Source organism: Penicillium crustosum (assembly GCF_028827405.1).
Source record: "Penicillium crustosum strain IBT 35664 chromosome Unknown utg000005l_segment0_segment0, whole genome shotgun sequence".
In the NCBI taxonomy this organism is placed as follows: Eukaryota; Fungi; Ascomycota; class Eurotiomycetes; order Eurotiales; family Aspergillaceae; genus Penicillium; species Penicillium crustosum.
Genome location: NW_026623126.1, coordinates 1,890,020 through 1,911,304, shown reverse-complemented (window position 1 = coordinate 1,911,304; position 21,285 = coordinate 1,890,020). Strand labels below are relative to the sequence as shown.

General features: G+C 49.4%; 7 protein-coding genes across 7 annotated transcripts; 3 read left to right on the top strand and 4 right to left on the bottom strand.

Moving 5' to 3' along the window:
• Nucleotides 1-252: 252 nt before the first annotated feature.
• On the top strand, nt 253-2,169 carry N7487_011416 (uncharacterized protein; the record flags this gene model as incomplete). The annotated part of the gene is made up of 2 exons (XM_056879146.1): nt 253-1,264; nt 1,349-2,169. The coding sequence occupies 2 exons, from the start codon at nt 253-255 to the stop codon at nt 2,167-2,169; spliced, it is 1,833 nt and encodes a 610-aa protein (XP_056724465.1).
• A 28-nt stretch (nt 2,170-2,197) lies between these two features.
• Nucleotides 2,198-4,072, top strand: N7487_011415 (C-terminal helicase domain-containing protein; the record flags this gene model as incomplete). Its single annotated transcript, XM_056879145.1, has 1 exon — nt 2,198-4,072. One exon carries the CDS (start codon nt 2,198-2,200, stop codon nt 4,070-4,072), a length of 1,875 nt encoding a protein of 624 aa, XP_056724464.1.
• A 509-nt stretch (nt 4,073-4,581) lies between these two features.
• Nucleotides 4,582-5,334, bottom strand: N7487_011414 (uncharacterized protein; the record flags this gene model as incomplete). Its single annotated transcript, XM_056879144.1, has 1 exon — nt 4,582-5,334. One exon carries the CDS (start codon nt 5,332-5,334, stop codon nt 4,582-4,584), a length of 753 nt encoding a protein of 250 aa, XP_056724463.1.
• Nucleotides 5,335-5,748: 414 nt separating this feature from the next.
• On the top strand, nt 5,749-6,850 carry N7487_011413 (ribosylnicotinamide kinase; the record flags this gene model as incomplete). Its single annotated transcript, XM_056879143.1, has 2 exons — nt 5,749-5,930; nt 6,034-6,850. 2 exons carry the CDS (start codon nt 5,749-5,751, stop codon nt 6,848-6,850), a joined length of 999 nt encoding a protein of 332 aa, XP_056724462.1.
• Nucleotides 6,851-7,204: 354 nt separating this feature from the next.
• N7487_011412 (uncharacterized protein) lies at nt 7,205-9,733 on the bottom strand (the record flags this gene model as incomplete). The annotated part of the gene is made up of 2 exons (XM_056879142.1): nt 7,205-9,544; nt 9,614-9,733. The coding sequence occupies 2 exons, from the start codon at nt 9,731-9,733 to the stop codon at nt 7,205-7,207; spliced, it is 2,460 nt and encodes an 819-aa protein (XP_056724461.1).
• Nucleotides 9,734-10,644: 911 nt separating this feature from the next.
• Nucleotides 10,645-12,294, bottom strand: vosA (the record flags this gene model as incomplete). Its single annotated transcript, XM_056879141.1, has 9 exons — nt 10,645-10,836; nt 10,904-11,246; nt 11,299-11,407; nt 11,464-11,510; nt 11,569-11,653; nt 11,710-11,855; nt 11,907-11,976; nt 12,089-12,156; nt 12,248-12,294. The coding sequence occupies 9 exons, from the start codon at nt 12,292-12,294 to the stop codon at nt 10,645-10,647; spliced, it is 1,107 nt and encodes a 368-aa protein (XP_056724460.1).
• Nucleotides 12,295-17,545: 5,251 nt separating this feature from the next.
• On the bottom strand, nt 17,546-21,081 carry N7487_011410 (uncharacterized protein; the record flags this gene model as incomplete). Its single annotated transcript, XM_056879140.1, has 5 exons — nt 17,546-18,525; nt 18,590-20,239; nt 20,330-20,377; nt 20,446-20,525; nt 20,597-21,081. The coding sequence occupies 5 exons, from the start codon at nt 21,079-21,081 to the stop codon at nt 17,546-17,548; spliced, it is 3,243 nt and encodes a 1,080-aa protein (XP_056724459.1).
• Nucleotides 21,082-21,285: the final 204 nt, after the last annotated feature.

Sequence of the window (21,285 nt, the reverse complement as noted above, 5' to 3'; positions counted from 1 at the left end):
TAGTGAATAATATTAATAGTTATAACAGTGTAATAAGTGAGGTTAATATAGCCATTAACGACGTTGTCAAATCTGTCAAAAAAGAAAAGGACGTTAGCGTAAGGAGCCAACCCGTGGGCGCTCGGACCCTCTTTGATCCACCCCCAACCCGAGAGGGCGGAGCCGCTTATCAAAAGCGGTCACCATTCTGCCAATATCTCTCTAGATTCCATCTCATCCGTGAGATGTTGATTCTTCTTGCAGGTATTCACCATGTCAGAGCAAGCACAATGGGGCCCAGGCTCCATGGTAAGACCAATACAAATGAACCATGGACCTCCAGGGGTTCCTCCCTTTGTCGGTACCATGTCCACTCCTGAGCCCGATATGAAATGGAAAGACCCAGAGGCGCTGGATGCGCCTCTCGGTCCAGATGTGACAGAGGGACTCGACCTAAGGATGACAGATGAGGCCCTCGAGCCGGGTGTTACAAACGAGTCCTCCGACCTAGAGGTGAAAGATGAGTCTGAACCCTCCGACTCGGAGATGACGGATGAGCCTCTCCACCCCGAGATGACAGATGCGCCCCTCGGCCCAGAGGTGACAGACGAGCCTCTTGAACCCCATAACCTAGAGACAATGGGTACGAATATGGATGGCTATATCCCAGCCGGCGTTTTGGGCAAATTCTCCTCCAAGCCCCGCTACCCAGACTCCGAGATAGCGCTGCTAGAAAAACATGAATGGATCCGAACACGCTCTCTTGTCGACAGCAACAATGTACAGGTTTTCGTACTACCAAATGCACAGCAAAAGAAACCCATTAAAAAAAAGAAAAGAGGTGAAACCGAAAATATTCTCCTAACCCATCTCAAACTCGTCATGTCTATGATCGACAACTCCTCTGAGGCATGGAACGGCTTGGTTGATGCCCATGCTGGCCTACTTGCCAACACCCGGCCCGATAACGAAGAAGAAGAATCCCTGTATTACATATTCAACACGCTGCAAGAACCCACTCTGGACTTGGATCGCCTAACGGATTTGCACTCCCGGAACGCTATGGAGGCATTGCTTGGCGATTCAGTTCGAGGCCTTAAAACACAGCTTCATCCGTTTCAGCGCGAATCTGCTGTTGTGATGGTGCAGCGGGAGGCAGAGCCGGCGCTAGCGCTTGATCCGAGATTTCAGCCTTGGCGGGGTCCGACTGGGTTGGAGTTCTATTATAATAAGGAGTCTGGGGGCATTTTGAGGGACAAGATATTGTATCCTGAGGCCTGTGGAGGTAGGTACTCATATCTTTAGCGCTGGTTTTCCAAATGATCGTTGGACTGTGAATATCTTAGTGAACTATACTGACTATTACTAGGAATTTTGGCAGAGTCCATGGGATGTGGGAAAACCCTCATCAGTCTTGCCGTGATATTGGCTACGCGGGGACATTTCCCCCAAATCCCGGTGGAGTACCAAACACTCGAAAACCCTATCAGGAACAAGACTGGAACATTAATGGAAATGACCGCTGCTGCTGTTGGTCGCTTTTCCCTGCCCTGGAAGGACTTCTTTGATTCGCAGCTGGAAAAGAAAAGGAAAAATTATGATAATTGTAGGAAAGCCTGTATGGCCCAGGGTGGTTCCTACATGATACCGGCGAAACGCGACAATCAAAGGTCTACATCAGGGTACGCTGAGCCAGCGGAACACATCCGTCTCTGCTCTGGTACACTCGTTATTGTCCCGGAAAACTTGATGGACCACTGGGAACGTGAGATCGCTACTCACACCAGCGATCTGAAACTCCTGGTACTGCGAACGAAGGACACAACACCATCAACGGACGAACTTCTGGACTTTGATATTGTGATGTTCTCCAAAGGCCGATGCAGCAAAGAGAAAGCAAACCGCAACAGCCGTGCGCAGAAGTCGGATGCCCCTATTCTCGCTCTTCACTGGTTGCGAGTTATCGTTGATGAAGGGCACAACCTTGCGGGTAGAACAACGGAAATGGTCGACTTTCTAAGAAAGCTGAAATTTGAACGTCGCTGGATGATCTCGGGAACCCCTCTCTCAGAAATGTATGGAGTGGAACTTAGCATTGCTTCACAGGAAGTGGGCACAGACGATACTGAATCGTCACCCGATGATCACGCCGGTTCCATCCCTCAAACCCGCAGAAAGGGGGGGCAATGAAGACCCTGACTTGAGGAAATTGGGCGACATGATTCATAATTTCTTCAAACTCATGCCTTGGGCCAACAATCCAAAAGAATGGGCATGCTACACAAAAACGGTGGGTAAAGATGGGATTTATCGAAAATCTCCATCTCTACGTGCGACCCTCCAGAGTCTTGTTGTGCGACACCGGTACGAAACGGTCAAAAAAGAGATCACTCTTCCACCGCTGTACAACAAAGTGGTGTACCTTGAGCCGACTTTCTACGATAGGCTATATATCAACATGTTCCTCTTTACACTCGCAGTTAACGCCATTACATCTGAACGTGAAGGTCCCGACTATCTGTTTTACGAGAGTGACGAAAAAAACAAGAAAAACAAACATAGACACAAGCTCACTGAGTTGATACAAAACTTACGTCTGGCTGGATTCTGGTGGGCTGGCAATGACAATGTCCAAAGCACTGTCGACATCGCTCTAGAATATCTGGAAGAAAACCAAGAGAAGATGACCGTGGCAGACTTCAACCAATTGCAACAGGGAATCCAGATCGGACGAAAGGCAATGAACTCTCCTGGCTGGAATGGGTTCAAAAAGATGCATGAGCTTGGAGTCTTCGTTCGGCATTTCCCAGAGCATGCTCGTAATATGTGGGCCCTTGATGCCACAGGCACCGACCACGAGCCTCTGCTCATGGGTATGACCCAAGCCCGCCGCGCGCAAGAATTTGTGATGAACCATCTCTGTATGTCTGATCCCGCCGACGGCCTCGCAGGAGAGGGTATCAAAGTTCGTCGGGGGCTAGTTCAACACAGCCAGACAGCTACTCCGAAAAAGAAAGACAAAGACCAAACTTTGAACTTCCATACTCTCCCGGAAACCTCGCCGTTGAAACAAACAAAGCTGGAAGGAGTAGCATCGGCCAAGCTTCGGTACTTGTTAGACCAAGTGCTGAAGTTCGAAAAAACCGAGAAAATCATCATCTTCTATGAACACGACAACGTCGCGTCCTGGGTCGAGCAAGGCCTGGATTTAATAGCAGTCAAATTCCGCACCTACGCCAGTACCGCGAGTATGGGATCTAATGTCAAAACCGAGAGTCTGAGCGAATTCCGCGAAACCGAAGAGGTCCGTGTTCTACTGATGAGTGTCAAGCAAGCCTCGCATGGCCTCCACATCCCCGAAGCCTCACGGATGTACATCGTCAACCCGATTTGGGAACGTAACGTGGAAAGCCAAGCCATCAAACGAGCCCACAGAATCGGCCAGAAAAGACCAGTCTACGTTGAAACCCTCGTCCTAGGCGACACCCTCGAATACCGAATGCTCAACCGCAGCAAAAATATGACCGCCGAGGAGACAAAACACGCGGGAAATAACCCGCTTCAAGATAGTACCATGAGCGACATCATCAAGAATGAGCCCTTTTTGCCCATGCCCGACGAGGCTTCGGCCGGCATGGCTCCTTTGACACATCCACTCGGACTATTTGATCGGCATAAATTGCCGATCCCCGATAAAGAGAAGGTCCGTGCGTCCAAGCCATCGGGGCAGAAACGGCCTCGGGGTTTGGAGTCCGATGCCGACTCCGATTCGACTGGTGTTCAGGGGCCATCTGCCCAGCGGCGACGGATTGGGTTTGCGGAACATGACCAGGTCATGGGCGAGGGTGCTGTGGATGTGGTTCCTGCGCCGCTGCAGCCCGTGCCCGGGTTGAATACGGGGTCTGAGGCTGGGATCCCTGTGTCTGGACCTTCGCAGGATGGCTTTGTGGAGCATGGGATGGTTACTGGGGATGGTGTTAGAGTATCTGGAACATCTGGTCCAGTGCGATTCAGGCCGATGCACTCTGTGGTAGATATGACCGGGGATAGTGTTGAAAGGCCACCCTCCTTGTTTGGGCCGTTCCGGCCATGATATTTCTTTGCACCTTTGCGTTCTAGCGGCATTTCAGATTTTTTATACTATACTCCACACGCATTTAGAAATAATGACAGATTACTTAAGTGAAGAGAAAGAAGAATTTATTCATACACCGAGTATATATGTGGCAACATAGGATAACTAAGTTAGACTAACTAAATATTAGAACATGTAATTCCTCGAAAGATGGCAGAAACATTCCATTAGAGCTAGATAGCTACGAACTGCTGCTAAGAATATGAGTGTCAGCACTAGCCACATGTGTAACAGTTACCCTGAAATGCCCTAAGACTGTGTGATGTAAGTGGGTTAGCCATTTAAACAACCTCCTATCCCTCAGCTACCAGCTCATCAAGATGAGCACTAAGACAATTCATCCCATCAAAGAGATGGAAGAAACCGATAACTGCACCATTCTCGCAGCTAACAATAGGTGCCCCACCGATCCTATCAGAGATAGCTTCGTCCACAACTCCCCGACAAGCCTGGAGATTATATGAATGTCACCGATCAAAAGGAATATCTGGGTATCCATACGTGGGCTTCCGAAACAACTTCCCGTATGATATCAAGCTCACTAAGCCCGAACCCATGCCATTAACCTCAGTCCATGACCCTGACTTGATATGTTTTCCTTGCAATAACATCCGCGGCGGTTCCTCTTGACCAGATAGATCAAGTTGTAGGGTTGCAGTCAGATTCCTCATCGAGCTGTAGAAGGGCGCTTCTGCATGATGATACATAGTTGTGCGACTAGCAACAGTCCCCGGGAGTGATATCCGTTCATAAACACGGTTGTCTCCGTATTCAAGCTCGACCACAGTCCACAAAGGTAGATACACAACCGCACGTACATTAGCTAGCGGCTTCAACGCTTTGAGGAGGGCGATGTTGTCTGCGTCTGTTGGGAATTCCATTCGCCGCAAGTGCAGATGAGGACAAGGGTCTGGTATTTGTGGGTTGGAATACGGTGCCTTTGGTAAGGGCTCGGGGAAAGTTTCGTTAATTCCGATATATATGGCTGGCTTACATCCGATTGTAAGAGGAACTGGGTTTGGTGGGTTATTGGTCTCGATGCATATATACCAACCGGATATCGTGATACTTCTGTATTCGAACTTGGTGTCAATCCACTGGTATTCTTCTTTCGTTGGTAGTCGATATTTGCGGTTAAGGTCGTCCCATAGATTGAAAGGGGCGATGCCATGAATGTGTCTCGCTCCCCAGCCGCCTGGGTTCTGCCATCTTTCAGTCATGATGAAAAAGGTGGGTGGATTTGAAAGAGAGAAATCAAAAGGGAGAAGAGTTGAATGGACTTGAAATGAATCAAGTTGAAGGTTCCGATACTCATTAGGTAGACCTGTGGCTTGTAACCTTAATCGTCGTGCCTCGGTCCTTGACGACGTAAGTCTTTGATAATCTGATCATATGTAATGATGTGCATTCGGGAACTCTTTCCAGGTATCCTTTCAGATATCTTCTTGTAGATATCTTTTTATAGATGTATACGATATACAAAATACGAAATACGAAATACGAAAGCGGTAAACCCCTTGTGCCTGGATCTATGAAGTCAATGATAAGATAAGCTTTTTCTCGCAATCGCACCCCTCACCTGGCGCCTGTCAAGCTTCAATCCTCCAATCTCTCCCAGAATACCGAAAAGAAAGATGAGCAAGCCAGTTCACGAGAAAGCCGTGATAATAGGGATTTCCGGGCCCTCAAGCAGCGGCAAGACAACCCTCGCACGGTTACTACAGCGTGTATTCTGCGGGGTAAATCTTAAGTCGGAAGACTCACCTCTAAACACCTTCATAATCCACGAAGATGATTTCTATTTCCCAGATGATAAGTGCGTATCCCTCTACATTAGCGCTATCCATATACCTACCCCGTCTCAAACGAGACAATCCTCCGTTAATCCAAAAACCAAACCCTGTACTAACACACCCCAGAATCCCCTACACAACAACCGCCTCCGGCGAGAAGATCCAAGACTGGGACACAGCCTCGGCAATCGACATCCCCTTCCTCTCGCAAGCACTACACTACGTGCGCGAAAACGGGACACTCCCACCGCGACTCCGGAGCAAGGAAGACCAAAACGACGTGACAGATTCCGGGGTGTCAGACGAGGTCGTACAGGAGTTGAGGGATATTGTCGGTTCCCGGCTACGGAATGTATTAGCAGATAAAAACACCGAGAGCCCGACTATTGCGTTCCTAGAGGGATTTTTACTATTTGCGCCTCCCGAGCAGGAACAACACGTCCTCCGTTCCGTCCATGACGCTATAAATCTCCCTCTCTTCCTTCCTGCGGCGTATGAGCTTGTCAAGGCTAGACGCGAGGGGAGGAGTGGGTATGTGACTGTTGGACCGGCGCCGGAACCGCCGGTGCAGAGTACTGAAGATGGGGGAGATGGTGGGGATGGAAAGACGGAGACGGATATTGATCTTGAAGCTGAGGATGATCGGCCACCGCAGAATTTCTGGGTCGACCCGCCTGGATATGTGGATGATGTTGTTTGGCCGCGGTATGTGACGGATCATGCTTGGTTGTTGATTGCCGAGGATGGGGATGAGGATCAGAAAGATGGGAGTCAGGCTCTAGCGGAGGCTGAGCTTGTTCGGAGGATTGGGGATGGGACTAGGGCTAGGACTGATGTTGGAGTTGAGGTTGCACCGGGGTGTGGGAGTGCAGGGATGGATGTTGTTTTGAGATGGGCTGTTGAGTTGATTTTGGGGTATTATTTGGATCGGATGGGGGTATAGAAGTATAGATATGGCTTAAATGGGCTATAAGTGTGTATATAGTGGCTTAAACAATATGTCTCCGTCTTTTATTTTGGCTATCTGCTAACTGTAGCGATTGTTGTACAGTTACCTACTTCTGCAATTCTCTCCAGAACTATACTAAGCCAGTATGCCTCACTAGAAACCAACATTATGAACTCCAAAGCAAGAGATAATAGAAAGAATAAGTAGGTCAACGGCTTAATTAATATATTTTTTTCCCTTTATGTTATCTGCTAACTACAGCAATGGTTGCGTCTCATTCTGCAATTCCTCATTCATATCCCAGTACTCTCCTTCGTAACGATACTAAGCAATCCCATTTCCCAAACATTACTCCCGCGCAATTGGCCCTCGCCATCCAAGGAGGTAATCGATACGGTCTCTCAGGGTCATTGCGGTGATTTCGGCAGGTGTGGTGTTGACAGACGGCTGAACTTCGAATCGAATCGGCCCAGGCTGAAAATTGAACGCCATCAAGACAGTTTCCAACTCCTTCTCCAGGTCCGCATTGGTAAAATTCCCCGCGTAGTCCACTGGGTCATAGACATACACTTCCTTTTCCGGGCACGAAGTGGGGAGAACACGGGGGTCAAGACGGATCTCATGGTTCAGCAGTAAGTACGACCAGTAGATGGTGTGAACAGATGCCAAGAAACTAAGCAGTTGGAAGACGAACTTGATTAGGGTCCACAATCCGACAGCACGGCCTGGCTTCTTTGGTTCGGCAACTGGAGTCCCCGCAGCAGTCTGTGTATTTGTAGACTTGGAAGCTGGTTTGCCAAACAGAGGCCCATCGATCTTTGGCTTGTGGTTGAGAAGAGCTCCGCGTTGGCGATATGGAGCTGGGGTTGCCATAACTGGGGGCTTAAAATCGAAAGGCACTCCCAGTTGGCCACGTGAAAATTGGCTCCCAATATCAACATCAACCTTCTGGCGCTTCGGAGAGATCACTTCATGCTTGGGGCTAAAGATGGCGTAATCCTCTTGGAGAATAGTTTCAACGTCACGGTGGCTGAGCGTGGTCTTAATCCATGGCAGCCAGGTTACGGCCTTTGCTCGCGGCAGCGTGATTTCCCACGACACCGTGAACATTTCCAGAGCTTGGGGAATGCTGATGACATTGATGTGTGAGATTCCCATTCCATCTAGCGCTGTTCGCAGCCGAACCGAGTTTGTCAGAGGCTTTTTTGCTGCAAAAGCGGCGTTGAATTCGCCGTCTGGACCGCCATGCACAAAGAGGTCGAATTTGCACTTCTCGGCCCAGAAGTTGTGATTGATGAGGTCAATGGAGCAAACAGCATTGTATTTAATCAGATAAGACGATGCATCGCTGGCGTCTGCCACCTCGGCTCGTATTACCGTGTTGACTTTGTGGTCCTTGAGTTGTCCGTAGTTTTCTGTGTTGCACTTACGGAACGGAATCACGAGGCATTTTCCACCGTGAAACTGGGCCATCAAGCAGCTTTCCACAAGGGTATGTCGTTTGAATGACGAAGTCATGAACTCCATTCCCTGACCCGGAGGTGTTCGGAAGTAGAGATAACCAGACTCGAATTGGGTGAGTCGAGGTAGTCCATTCACAATCAACTCCCACCATTCCCTCGATTTTCCTTTCTGCAGTCTGACCTTGAGCGCAATCGCGATTTGGTACGTCGCAGAGTAGACGTTGGAAGGGGTACACACATAAAGAATGCCATTGTTCAAGATGAGTTTAGGCTTGTTGTGCTCTTTGTCAATTTCCGCAGACGTCGGGGACAGAGGGAGTCCATTAAACCCAGAGCACGAGAAAAATGATGGTGATGCAATGGATTCAAGCGAGAGAAGCAGGTCCTCTTTTTCTTTGTCCGAATCTTCGGTATCAGAGAGGCTTCCGTTACACCCACGAATAGAAAGTGTATCATAATCCCGATGGAGCAAGTTGGCTTCAGTGAGTGGCTCTGTACCGCTCAGGTCAACCTTGCTGAGAGAAGTATCATCAGGTTCAGGAACATTGTGAGTCGTCACTCCCTTGCCGTTTAGCAAAGGATGCTCGGATGTAATGATCGGGGAAACTGGCACAGAGTCTTGAGACAAGAGGATATTCTCAGACGTGACGTTGATTTCCTCTAAGCTGGAAATGAAGCTGCTGATTTTCTCGATGATGGGGCTATTTCCCTGGGACACAGGCTCCAGTTCCGCCGGCGGGTCGATCTTGGTCATCATAAGTTTGTGCCGGGTGCATTGGTCCTCATCGTCAGGAGCGATTGAGTCAGGTAGAGAAGCAGCCTTGGCGGATCTCTTACGAGGGTTGGAGGAGTGCTGGCTACCCAAACTGTCGACCTGGCTCTTGCGAGGGTCAGAAGAGGTTGAGCCACCCGAGCTATCAACCTTGGTGTACATCCCAGAGATATCCACAGGAGGCCGAGAGACACCCTGAGGATCATCATGAACAACAACACTCCCAGAGTCAGGAACAGAGTCATTCTTGGCAGGGTATTTCTCGGTCTCGTCGCTATGTTCCAAGCTATGTTCCAAGCCATGCCGGCAATCCTCTTTCTCGGGCGGAGTGTCGGCATCATAGTGGGCGTAGTCAGGCTTCAACCGGATGACCCAAGACGGGATCTTCACGGTGGTTGGTGACTGAACGTTGAGGATGGGTAAATTGAGGTTGGGATGGCCGCAGGTTTGTAGCTTAATTTAGATGACAGTCAGTACTGAGACCCAAAGAGAAGACTTGAGGCCTGGTTTTTTCAGTGTTACCTCCATGGCGATTGTGATGGACACTGGTTCTTCTGGAACGCCGCTCCAGTCGCACCACAAATCGAGGTTGCTGAGAGGGCTATCGTTAGGGTCCACCGTGGTTTCCATGATGGGCTCCATGAGATGAAATGAAGACGGGGAAATGAAAAAAGAGAAACTGATAGAAGAGAGGAAAGATGGAGATGTAAAACAAAAGGAGTAGAGAGTAGAAGAGAAGTTGAGGAATCTGGAAGGTAGCAAACAACAGGAAGGTACGTTTAGATATCAAGCATCCTCTAGACGGTGTATCCTATACATCTGAAAAAACACTGGGGTGTTCTTACGTATAAAGTCCCTAATATATTAACTTAGGCCAAGATCATTAGTCTTACACTGTCAAAGAAAAGAAGCCGATTATTCTTGTGAATCGTCAATTAAAAAAGGAAGAGAAGCAGCACTTGCAAGTAGCCAGTGATACTGCTTTAAAAAAAGGGCCTGTATATACAAGAAGGGCTTAAGAATAATCTCACTTTTCTCCCAATCCCATGAAAGAAAGACCTCCCCCTTTTATATCCGCCAGCGCCTGTATAAAAAAAAAAGAAACCCTTTAGCCACCCAGTTAAAGCATCAAGCATAAAAAAAGAAAATAATGAAACACTCCTCCCAGTCTATCAAGACAGAAGAAAGAAAAAAAAAAAGAGAAGATAAACATAAAGCGAGAACGTCGAGGACGTCAAGCAAATCATTGGGGCGTTCCATTCGAGGAGTCGGGGTGATCAAAGGTTGCCGGGCCGGCCACGGAGCCAAATCGATCGCCTTCGTTGACCATTTGAGATGGAAGAATAGGGGTATTCGCCTGAGGGGTTTGGTCGAAATAACCTCGCGCGGATCCATTAGTCCCTTGGGGATAGTCGCGATTCCGCTGTAGAGGAGGAAGTATGGCCGAGCTAGGGGGTATCCGGACCGGGCATATCCCTGAGCTATCATCGCTCCAGTCGAATCCGGGGTCTGTCTCGGGTCCAAAATCCTTAGCTAGGTGTTCTATTCCACTCTCACTGGTTCGCAGAGGGGTGCCGTACAGGAGTGCCAGGCTGGTTCATCGCCATCAGTTGCCCCACAGCGGCCTGCTGCTGCTGGCTGGATCGGCTTTGACCGGTAGGATCGGGAATCTGAGACATGGGGGCTGATCCCTGCATGCCCGTTGGTGCTTGCATGCCCGCTGAGGCTTGCATGCCTGGGTACATCTATCCACCGGGGTCAGCTCAAAGCACTTCCAAAACCTGCAAAAAGGGGGGGGTTGAGAATACGAACCGCTGCATAGTCCGGCACCACCTGCCCTGTAGAGTAAGTCTGCATGGCGGCAGGTGTTTGGTAGGTTGCTGGCTGGCCAGCATACATGGCAGCTGTTGGCTGGCTATATGGATCCATTTGACGGGCCATTCGACCATCCACATCGTAGATGCCCTGTTGCCTGCCATAATCGATCGAGGTACGATGACGCTTGACCGGTGGCTGCTGGCCGTAGTAACCATAATCTCGGGCTGCGGGTGGATAACCTCCATAGCTAGATGATGGAGGAATCTGCACCGCCTGGCGCTCTGGAGATCGAGTAGGGACTGGCTGATGGAACTCGTCCGGTCGTGTGGTTCGTTTCCTGCGGTTGTTAACTACACAGATTCACATTCCCGTGGGTTCATGGCACGTACAACATGGTCCGAGGCTCCTTCCGAATGCGCAACTTCACACCTTGATCCGCAAATGATCGGGAAAGGTGGGTTGACTCCATCATTCCCGGGAAGCTCTTGGGAGGGGAGACTGCAAGCTTGTCAGAACCCAACTATGCCAGCTCTCTCCGAGACATAGATTCTTACCTGTGAACCGTTCTGAGATAACGGTCTTCAAATAGGAGACACGGTCCCTGTTGGCTCTTTGTTAGCTATTGAATTCCAGACTAGGCTCCCGACCGTGCTACTCACTTCCGCATCTCGAACAAGGTAAACTTTAGGCGAAACTCGCCCTCAATCTTCACGGAGAGATCTCCAAAGACGAAAAACCCCCCATCTACAAAAGCCCGTCAGTGAACACGCTCCCCCACTCCAAGACCAGCCAGAACTAACCGCTGTTGTCCACATCCTTCAACCGGTGAAGTGACGAAACTAGGGTTCCTGCTAACGCAGTCGACGGTGCGACGGGTACAGGACGCTCTTCTGTTGCATCGTACAGACTGCAGCACATGAAATAGTAAGGGCTTTGCAGGTAATGCCTACGCCAAAGTCAGCCACGTGCGCAAAGCCACGGTGAATGGCACACTTACTGTGCGAGGTAGGTACCCTCCTCTCGCACCCGGAGCTGGACGATCGGGGGCGGATCGATAGGTTTGCGCTCTGCAGGCGCCATTAGATCCGGTTCCTTTTCTGTCAGTTCCGCGCTTCCCCGCTTCACGGGACTAGCTAGGAACAAGAGAGAGAGAGAAAGAGAAAGGGAGCTTCCACATACCTTTTTCCTTGCCCCCCGCCACGCGGGCCCGATTGGGCTGCTGGCGAATGATCAGGTCAAAGTCAGAACTGGTGTTGTTCAACATTGTCAGTGGGATTCCCTGGATGACCGCGTAAGAGTTGCGACCCTGTCAAAGTAGACACGGGAAGAACGACTCACCCCTGAGCTTCGCGCGAGAGAGAGGCGTCGGAGAATGTCGCACTCATCAAGACGAAGAGTCACAGACAACCGGGGGAAAGGTGGAGAGAACCAGCCCAAATTTGAGGTTGCTTTTGAGAAGACAGCGAACCAGCAAGATACGAAGGGTCGATCCTCGGGAATACAAAGACCAGGTATAAGTGATCTGTGGTTTACAAAGTAAAGAGTGGGAAAGGGAAGGAATGGGTCTTTGGACCGAAAGAAATCCAGTCAAGAGAAGATAAGGACAGAAGAGAGAACCCTGGACGAGTCACGATGTCGTCGGAGAGGGGTGGCAGCTGTAGTGGGGTAATGATTTTTTTTTCTGTTTCCTCGGGTTTCAACCATGGAAGACAAGACAAAATGAAGGACAAATTGCAGAGAATTAGAGAGAGTGTTGGAGAGATGGATGTGTCGAAAGTGACGAAAACGGAGTGGTGTCGTCAGTTTGCAAGCGGAAAGAGCCAACCGAGCACGGTTCCAGACAAAAACCTTAAGCGGATCTCTGGTATAACGGCTGATAAAATGTAGATATTCCGGCCGAGATTTTGTATCTAAAAAGAAATATTATTATCAATAAATTGGGGGAAAGGAAAAAAAAAAAAAAAAAAAAAAGGATTCAAATTCAGAAGAAGAAGAAAAAAGAAAAAAAGCAGAAAATCAATTGGATCACAGGCTTCCAATTCTCGTAGTCTTGAACAAATCAGATTCCAGAATCCCACAAAAAAAAAAAAGGGAAGGGGAAAAAAAAGAAAAGAAAAAAAAAAATTTAACTAACCCAATGAATTATCCAGGATTTTTATAAAAAAGAGAGAAATCAGAAAGAAAAAAAAAAAGGACCAAAATAGAAGAAATCTAAAAGAGATCCTCCAATTCTACCACAGTAGCAATCTCTTCAAAAACGAGAGCAGCTGAGGTGGATCAAGGCCAAGTTGGTGACTGCCTTGGGAAAAGAAAAAAAAAGAGAAATTAAAACCGTAGACGGAAAAAAAGTGGAAATAGGTTCAGCTACCCACGGTTGAGGGGGCGAATGGTGATCCGGATGTGCAGTAAACTTCTGGTTCTGACTTTCTGGTTTTTCTCGTTGGCCCGAAAGAAACGGCGAACCGCTAGTCCGCTAGTCCGCGTCTGTTTCTCTTTCCCAAGGTTGATCGTAAAAAAACCCACAAGGTTGGCGCCGGTTATGCAGGTGATCAGACCCGGTTTTCTTGTCGTAAATGTGTTGGTCTAAACGCCAGGTGGACTCGGGCCCTGGTCCGGCGTCTAAGCATTCCAGTCAAAAGTGGAGATATGCACGATCAAGCCGCATCGCCTTATGTCCGGGGGTTGTTCCTGGGTCTCCACACTCGATCTCGATCTTGTAATCATTAGCTTGATTGTTCAACCGGGATCAAAACGGTTCCTTTTTTGAAGCTCAAGGATTTCCAGGCAAGGGCGGATATAACGGCCGCCTGTCAATGAAAGTTCCAACCATGGTTCCAGCCATGGAAGGTTGGGTTCCTTATGTCATCCCGAACCAAAGAATGCCTGAAGGCCTTAGACCTCCCACACTCGGTTGGGCACCTCCTCTCCCCCAAACAAACAAAAAAAAAATTCGAAGAGACAATACCTTTTTTTTTTCTTGATCCCCTGAAAGCTTCTTGCTGTGATAAATCCGATATTCGAATATTGCGCGTGGATTCTTCAATTTCAGGGATGCGTGTGCCACGCGACGAAGGTCGGAGCCCAAAATGAAAAGGATCCAAAGGACTCAGCGCACACGCATTCGAAGGCCGAGGTCTGGCGCAGTCACAGGTTGACAGAATGAGCGAGAATACTGATCTCCACAGACACGATCGAGTGCAGGGGCACGTAAAATCCCAGGAGCGCTGTTATTCCGATCCGAGACGACGAAGCGACACATACCGAGTCATGATGCGACAGTGGGAAACAAGAAAGGGAAGAAAAAGTTGAGTTGAGGAAAAACGATAAGGAAAAACCAGGCAGCGCAGAGAATTGGACAAGGCGTTTAAGGGGGGAGATGCAACCACGAACAACGCACCACTGCAACGCAGAACTTTCCTCGTGACGCGTCACATTTCGAAGACATGCAGACCCAAGATCCCATGCAAGCTACTGTATGTTGACTGCAGTCGGGTGCCAGCGTTGACGCTGGTTGGTTCCATCGGCCGGAAATCCCTCGATCAAGCTATGGGGCCGGGGCAACATGCATCAGCCAACGAAAAGGAAAAAAAACCACACCAATACCGAAGACCTGTTTGGAGCAGTCCTGCAGCTTGCAGATCGGGCGTTCGTCATGATAATAAAAACAAAATCGGTACTTTCTAGTATGGACTACGGGGGCTGCTTTGCGCCACACTCGCTGACCCTCGATTTGCGGCTGAGGATGTACGGTACTTTTCCCCCTCCTGTTCAGTCACCTTCCAGATAGGTTTGGCTGCATCGGCAGTGCAGAGGTGGGACCCGCATCCAAGGCATTGCTGCATCTTTCCGTCTTTCCGAGGAACTTGCATTTCACACTCCTTCAGCATTAGGGGCCGCTTGAGCTCTTCGTTATCAGGTTCTTTTCTTGGCAGAATTCGCAAAAAGAAAAAAAAAAAACACACACGCACACACACACACATCCAAAATCTGAACTTGCATGCAGATATTCTGGGGTCCGGGTTTGGAGAGGTAACATGGCGATGATCGTCGCTTGTCAACATGTGATACGGAGGGCTGCAGGTGCAGTTGACTATGACAAGCATTCCTGTCACGGTTCACGACCTATCTCCACATAATGGGAGCTATGATAGCAGCGATCATATGTAAGGGTGAGGATAGCAGGAATCAATTTCGATCAGACGCCGATCAGCCTGACAAAAGTCCGGCCCCAATATTCAATCCTGCAGCGATAGTGATACTATCGTTATTGGCAAGTGACTGGAGCAGATGGGACCCGCTGAGTGGGGGTTTCCGGCGCCAATACCCAGCTGCCAGAAAACAACATCTGCGATTCGCTGACTGACCTCGGGATAAGTACAGGCTGACAAAAAGGGGGGGATCGAATAAGGAAAAGAGAAAAAAAAAAGTAAAAGTGAGGGATGAAAGGCGGGAAAACACACTCAGGGTATGCGCATTGTTTGATGGTTTGACCTGGTCTGAGCTGTGGTTCTTATCCATCGCATTATGCCCGGGCGACAAGTTCCTAGGAAAGCAGTTTATAGGCCTGAAAAACTCACAGCCCTAGATGCACATCATTATGTGACAAGCAAGCCCAAGCGCTAGGAGCACGACCTGTCACTTCTATTTGACTTCCGGGATCTGGCCCCAGCGCCAGGACAGAAGTCCCAAGTCTTGGTTCTTGATCTTGGTCATGGCGGGGGAGAAAGCCACCATTGCCTCTGTTGGAGAGTCATGATTCAGTTTGTGGAAACTAGCATGACTCGTCCAGATATTGGACGGAATAATTGAGCGAAAGGTGGGTGTGATACATGTGCTAACAAGTAGAGACAAGAAGAAAGAGAAGAAGAAAAGAAAGTTCCGAGTGCGAAAAACGAAAAATTAAAAAGTGACCGCCAAAAAGGAAGCGAATTTTTTCGAATTTTTTTCTCCCAATTTAAAAGTACAGCGCACACCCTGGCCGAAATCCACCGCGGCCCCGATTGGAAAAAAAAAAAAAAACTGGGAACTTGTTAGTGTCCGGGATGTTCTACTGACTACGGTAAATAATAGGAAGGAAGCTCAAAAGGGAGCCCCGTGGAGAACAATCCCCCCCAAAAAGGCCAATTAATAGAACCCCTGTTCGGCACTTGAACACACCAAGTCGCCGAAGGAAAAGGAAAGAAGGGGGGCCGCTGATGGAGCACTGCTGAGGAGGGTACTTACTCCGTAGACGGGGCGGGATAGGGAGATTTTTAGACTCATGGAGAACCGGCAAGGAATTTATTAGGGGGTTAACTTGGCGAATTGCGCCAGTCAAAACTAAAATCCAATCCAAGGGCGCATATCTGACAGCGGCAATCTCCATTGAGAACCAGTGGTTAGGAGCTGTTAGGTGGGCGCTACTATGTTTATGCTTAAATGTTGGCCCTGTGATGGTTCCATGGTGGTTTGGGGCCCGTTCCATGGTTGTGCTCCCTCCCTGACAGCTGCCCGGTCCGTGTTGGCACCATGACCGCCGATCTTTTGTCGATCGGAGCTTTGTCGGGACTACTATAGATTAAATGTTTACTCCGTACTATATTATTATTGTACTAGTACTCCAGAAGAGGTAGGATCCTGTATATCCTTTCTGATCTAGTGATCCTTCAAGATGCTAGTTGGTCCACGGGTATTACTCGCACTCCGTATCTGGTAAGCTGAGGTCTGGACCGTTCACGGGTATCCCCAATTCTCACCTTCCTAAAACGGGTTGGTCTGAAATCCTCCCGTTGTAGAATACCCGATAGACTTATGCATGATTGTGACTATCATGATTATTGCTCGATAGTTCTGTGTATGCTCAGTCGCCTAAGCCCATTGTAGTTCTACTGCAAGGATTATACGAAGTATTTCGTACTTATGTTGGATATGCAGCAAAGCCCCTGGTGGAACACATCAGATAACCGCAGATCAACCCCAGCTATCGAGATCTAGTATGACGCTTTGTCCTTCGTATTCGGCTTGGACTACAATTGGTTATTGGGTCTAGACAAAAAAAAAATATTATTGTTGATCTTCTTGCTCCAGTTTCGGCACCTTATCTAACAATCCCTCCTATTTTCGACATTTTCAACATGTCCTGCGCGACATGACATCATTCATGGATATATCATATGCAAGGCACGGATCTACTCCATATTTACACTAGAGCAAAGAGCTACCCAGTAATTGATACATTGACATAAGATATCCTAATCACACACTGTACTCATTCGTCGCAACTAGATAGAAAGAGAAAAGAAACACCCAAGCAAAAAAACTCCCAGACACCCCCATCCCTGCTCCGTGCTGGATGAAATCACTGAAAAAGCGACTAGTAGTAAATGGACAAAAGAGGATCGACGAGTGCCGCATAACACTCCTGTCGCCCCTGGACACCCACTTAGCGTAAGATAGCCTTTGAACAAGAAAAAGAAAAATGGAGAAAAAATATTAAATCAAACGGCGGGACAATGCAGTTCCCGGGGACACGTGAAAGAAGAGAGAAGGGAGAATAAAGGAATCAGAAATTTCGTTAAAACAAACGCCCTGTCCACATGCGTAACTTGCTTTGCAGGCAAAAAAAAAAGCCTCCACGAATCATGAGCTTCACGACTATCATGTCTGCATCACGACATCCCCATCGACTTCGTACTCGGCGTCGATCTCTCCATCCGCATCCACGTCTGCATCTGCGTCTGAATCTGCGTCGGTGCCATTGGGATTGGCCCCGGCCTGTTGACCCTCGCCTTTGCCTGGTGACTTGGAAGCAGACCCTGGCTCAGCGGGAACCACAACGTGAACTTTCTCGACCAAAGCCTTCCGGTTGACTGATCGCGGTGTCTTAGGGTTGTCGTTAGATCGACGAGAGATTGCTGTTCCAGGTGATCGCGAGATGGAGTTGTTCTTCTTCTCGGGGGTCCTGGGCGCTTCTGTGTCCTTGTCCTCGGAGGACTCGAGCTCGGCAGTATCAACGCCATTGGTCTTGATAGGTTCCGTAGCGTCAGCATTCCCATTAACATGCTCTGGTTCTTTTTCGCTCATGTCTGCAGCTCCTTTGGGTGCAGGAGCCACGTTTTCAGCATCCTCATCAACGACAGCTTCTTCCTCAATAACTTCGCTCTGCTCCAGTTCAGAGCCGTTGGGCTTGCTAGGTGTTGCTTCGGCTGCGGGCGAGTCCGTGAGGATAGAGCTTCTCCCACGACGAATGCTACCTCCAGGAGTGACCGTTGCCAGCCCGGATGGTCGTCGAGGTCTGCCGCGACCGTTGCCGGTAGTACGGGGAGCTGTGGGTGTCGTTGTCATGTTATTGAGTTTAGTACTACCAGATGGGCGACCAGGTCTGCGTTTAGGGGGTGCTGCAGGAGGCACAGGAGGCCAAAGTTCAAACCGGGAGGGTGGGATTCCAGCGGCAGGGTTGGGGATTGCAAGCGGTTCAGAGTTGCCCGCTGTAGAATGGTGGGGGCCATTAGGCCGCAGAGCCAATGTGGAAGGTGGTCCAGCCGAGTCTGCGAGAGTGTCTCGATCCGAGCCATTCACCATTCGGACATTGCCCTCATAGTCAGTCGCTCTTGTCTCGGTCTCATCTTCGTCTTCATCTGGGTCATCTCGGGGGGGCGACGGTGTGTATGGGAGCACGATCGAAATGAGACTGGTTGCTACGACCCATAATGTAAGGTGTCCAGAGAAGCGCATCTGGATTGAGCTGGACATAACCCTTGCTTTCCCAACCACTGATGACCTCATTGTAATATTTGTGATCGAGACGGATGGCGTACGTCTTGGTAATGGGATCCCGCACGAGAGCTCGAAGTCCTTCCAGGGCAGATACAATATCATCTGCTGTCATTCCAGTGCGATCAGACAGATCTGCAATGCTGATAGGCGTCTTCAGATCACGAAGTTGGTATGACAAAATCAATCGCCAGTAGTTCCGGTATGACACCAGACCCATGTCAGAGAGCGGCTTTTCGGGCGATCCATTTTTGCCTTCGATGCGGGTAAGGAGGTATGAGAAATCGATGAGGAGGTTTCCGTAGCCTTTGCGTTGGTGGATGGGTAGGGTAAGAATGCAGGAAACGTTGTTCGCTGAGCTTGGACGTTTTTCTTTACTGAAGTAGCCAACGAAATGGCAGCCCAGATCGTCGTACTCAGTCATGACATAGAATAAGAATGGCTCAACGTCGTAATAAAGAGTCTTGGAACCAAGGAAAAGCTTTGCAAGAAGGCAAAGGTTTTGGCAGTACACCGGGTTCTTGCGCCCATCAACTTCGAAGATTGAGATGGATCGATCACGATAGATCTCATCACCGGGGGGATGTTTCGCAGGACACTTGAGTTTATGGCGCCAGGCGACGAAGTCCGAGTTCATGTATTTGAGACAGAACTCGCAAATGTACAGAACACGGTTCCGGCTGTACTCCTCTGGGTAAGGCGCTGCATACCAGGTTTCGATCTCGTAGCCACCGAAGTTGATAGATTTGATCTTTGAAGGAGGGCCAGAGACCTTTTGTGATGCATGCGCAGTGGCTTCGCCATTGAGTTCTGCTTCCTTCACTTTCTGTTGCCATTCCTCTTCGGCTTTCAGACGTGCCTGTTCGAATCGGTCGCGGTCAAATTGTGTGGGGAGTGTCCTGGATGTATCTTGTTCGGTTTCGGACAGAATGCCTCCATATGGTTTTGATTTGGCGTCGTCGGTCTCACGGTCGAACAAAGTCATGGAGTTGTAGGATATAGGGGGAAGGGGAACGAAATGTGCCTGGGGTTCTGGGGCCACAGGTGGCGGCTTTGGTGCTTTCTTCTTCTTGCGTCCAGGGCGGATTTGAGAGCCTGTTATTTTAGACAGTTTTGCTTCATCCAGCCGGAACCCAATAATCAATTTGCCAAATTGCCTAGTTACCACGCGGCAGTGCTCTCGGTCCACTGCACGAGTGCGTCGCACGCGTACAGAACGTGTCCGAGCAGGAGAGTGGACATCATCACCAGTGGGATCCCCGCCCTCCAAAGCCGCATCATTCAACGGGTGATCAGAGCGGAAAGAAGTTTGTCGAAGTCTTTTGCGAAGCACAGGTGTGTGTTCTTCGGCCTCGATTGACGAGGCCTTTCGCTTGCGTAGCGACCGCGAGCTATTGAGCATCTCGTCGTCGACGCCTGTGTTGAAGATAGAATGGAATCCCTCGTCGTGTGTGCCAGCGTGTGCGGGTAAAAGCTCTTTGGGAAGGGCTGAGGCTCCGAGTCCAGTTTCTGCCGCTGGATTTGTTATCGTGTCGGGCTCTAGTTTGTTTTGGACACAGCTAGGACACCTCCATGGGTCTGGATGTTGCGATGTTAGTGCGTGTGATACGATACATCAAAGAGGTAAAAGGTGATGAGACAGAAGTCAATGAGCATATGTTTGCGTACCTTCCGTTTCATCGTATGCCTCTTGTTCGCGCGCGCATTGCCGATGAGCTGTTGGGATGTCGAGTCAGCGAATAGGCCGACATAATCAGGTAAAGGACAAACGGGGCGACACGTACAGTGATCACCACATACAACACAAGTGAGCCATTCCTCAAAATCTTCACTTGGATCGTGTTCCTCGTCTTGACTGCAAACCCTATTGGTCCGTTGTTAGTACCTTAACTTCCTAATTCTGCGCTCACACCTGCATCGAGCCCTTCCACTTACAAGCAGTTTGAGCCACTACGGATGTCCGTTTCGACATCCTCGCCGCCATTGCTCTCAGCTTCCCATTCCTCGGCCTCTGACTCGTGGTCACTTGATTCGGGTTCTGATGCGTCACGGTCATTTGCCTCAAACCCCGGATCGGCATCCGCGTCGGCTGTCTCAGACTCCGCGTAGTCTTCTTCGGAACCCGCGTCGTCGTCAGGTAGTTTGACAGCTCCAACAGGTTCAGCCTCATCATTATCGTCATCGTCCTCTTCTCCGTTCAACCCATTGACGCTTGAGTTGTTTCCATCCGCACCTTCCTCCGGGCCATCCTCATCAACTTCTCCGGTATATGCTCGGTGAACGGCATCTTGAAGTTGCTGATCCATTTCATACAAGTCGGTTTCTTCTTCGCCCTCCGCATCTAGGTCGCTATCGGTCGGGTCCACAGGCGGGTCGAGTTTGCCCGGTTCATCGTTTGCTGGCGGCACTGTCGCCGCCATAGTGAAAGTTACCGCCACCGCCAGGTTGAGCACAGCAGTGCTTATTGTATGCGCTCAGGCTGACTGAAATATCCTTTTCGTGAAAGAAGCTTAAATCGATTCGGTTACAGAAGCACCCCGCTGACGTCGGCGCTGATCCGGGGGTGCATCTGGATCAAAAACGGATTCGAGGCTGATTGAAATAGTTCCGAAGATTCATATGAA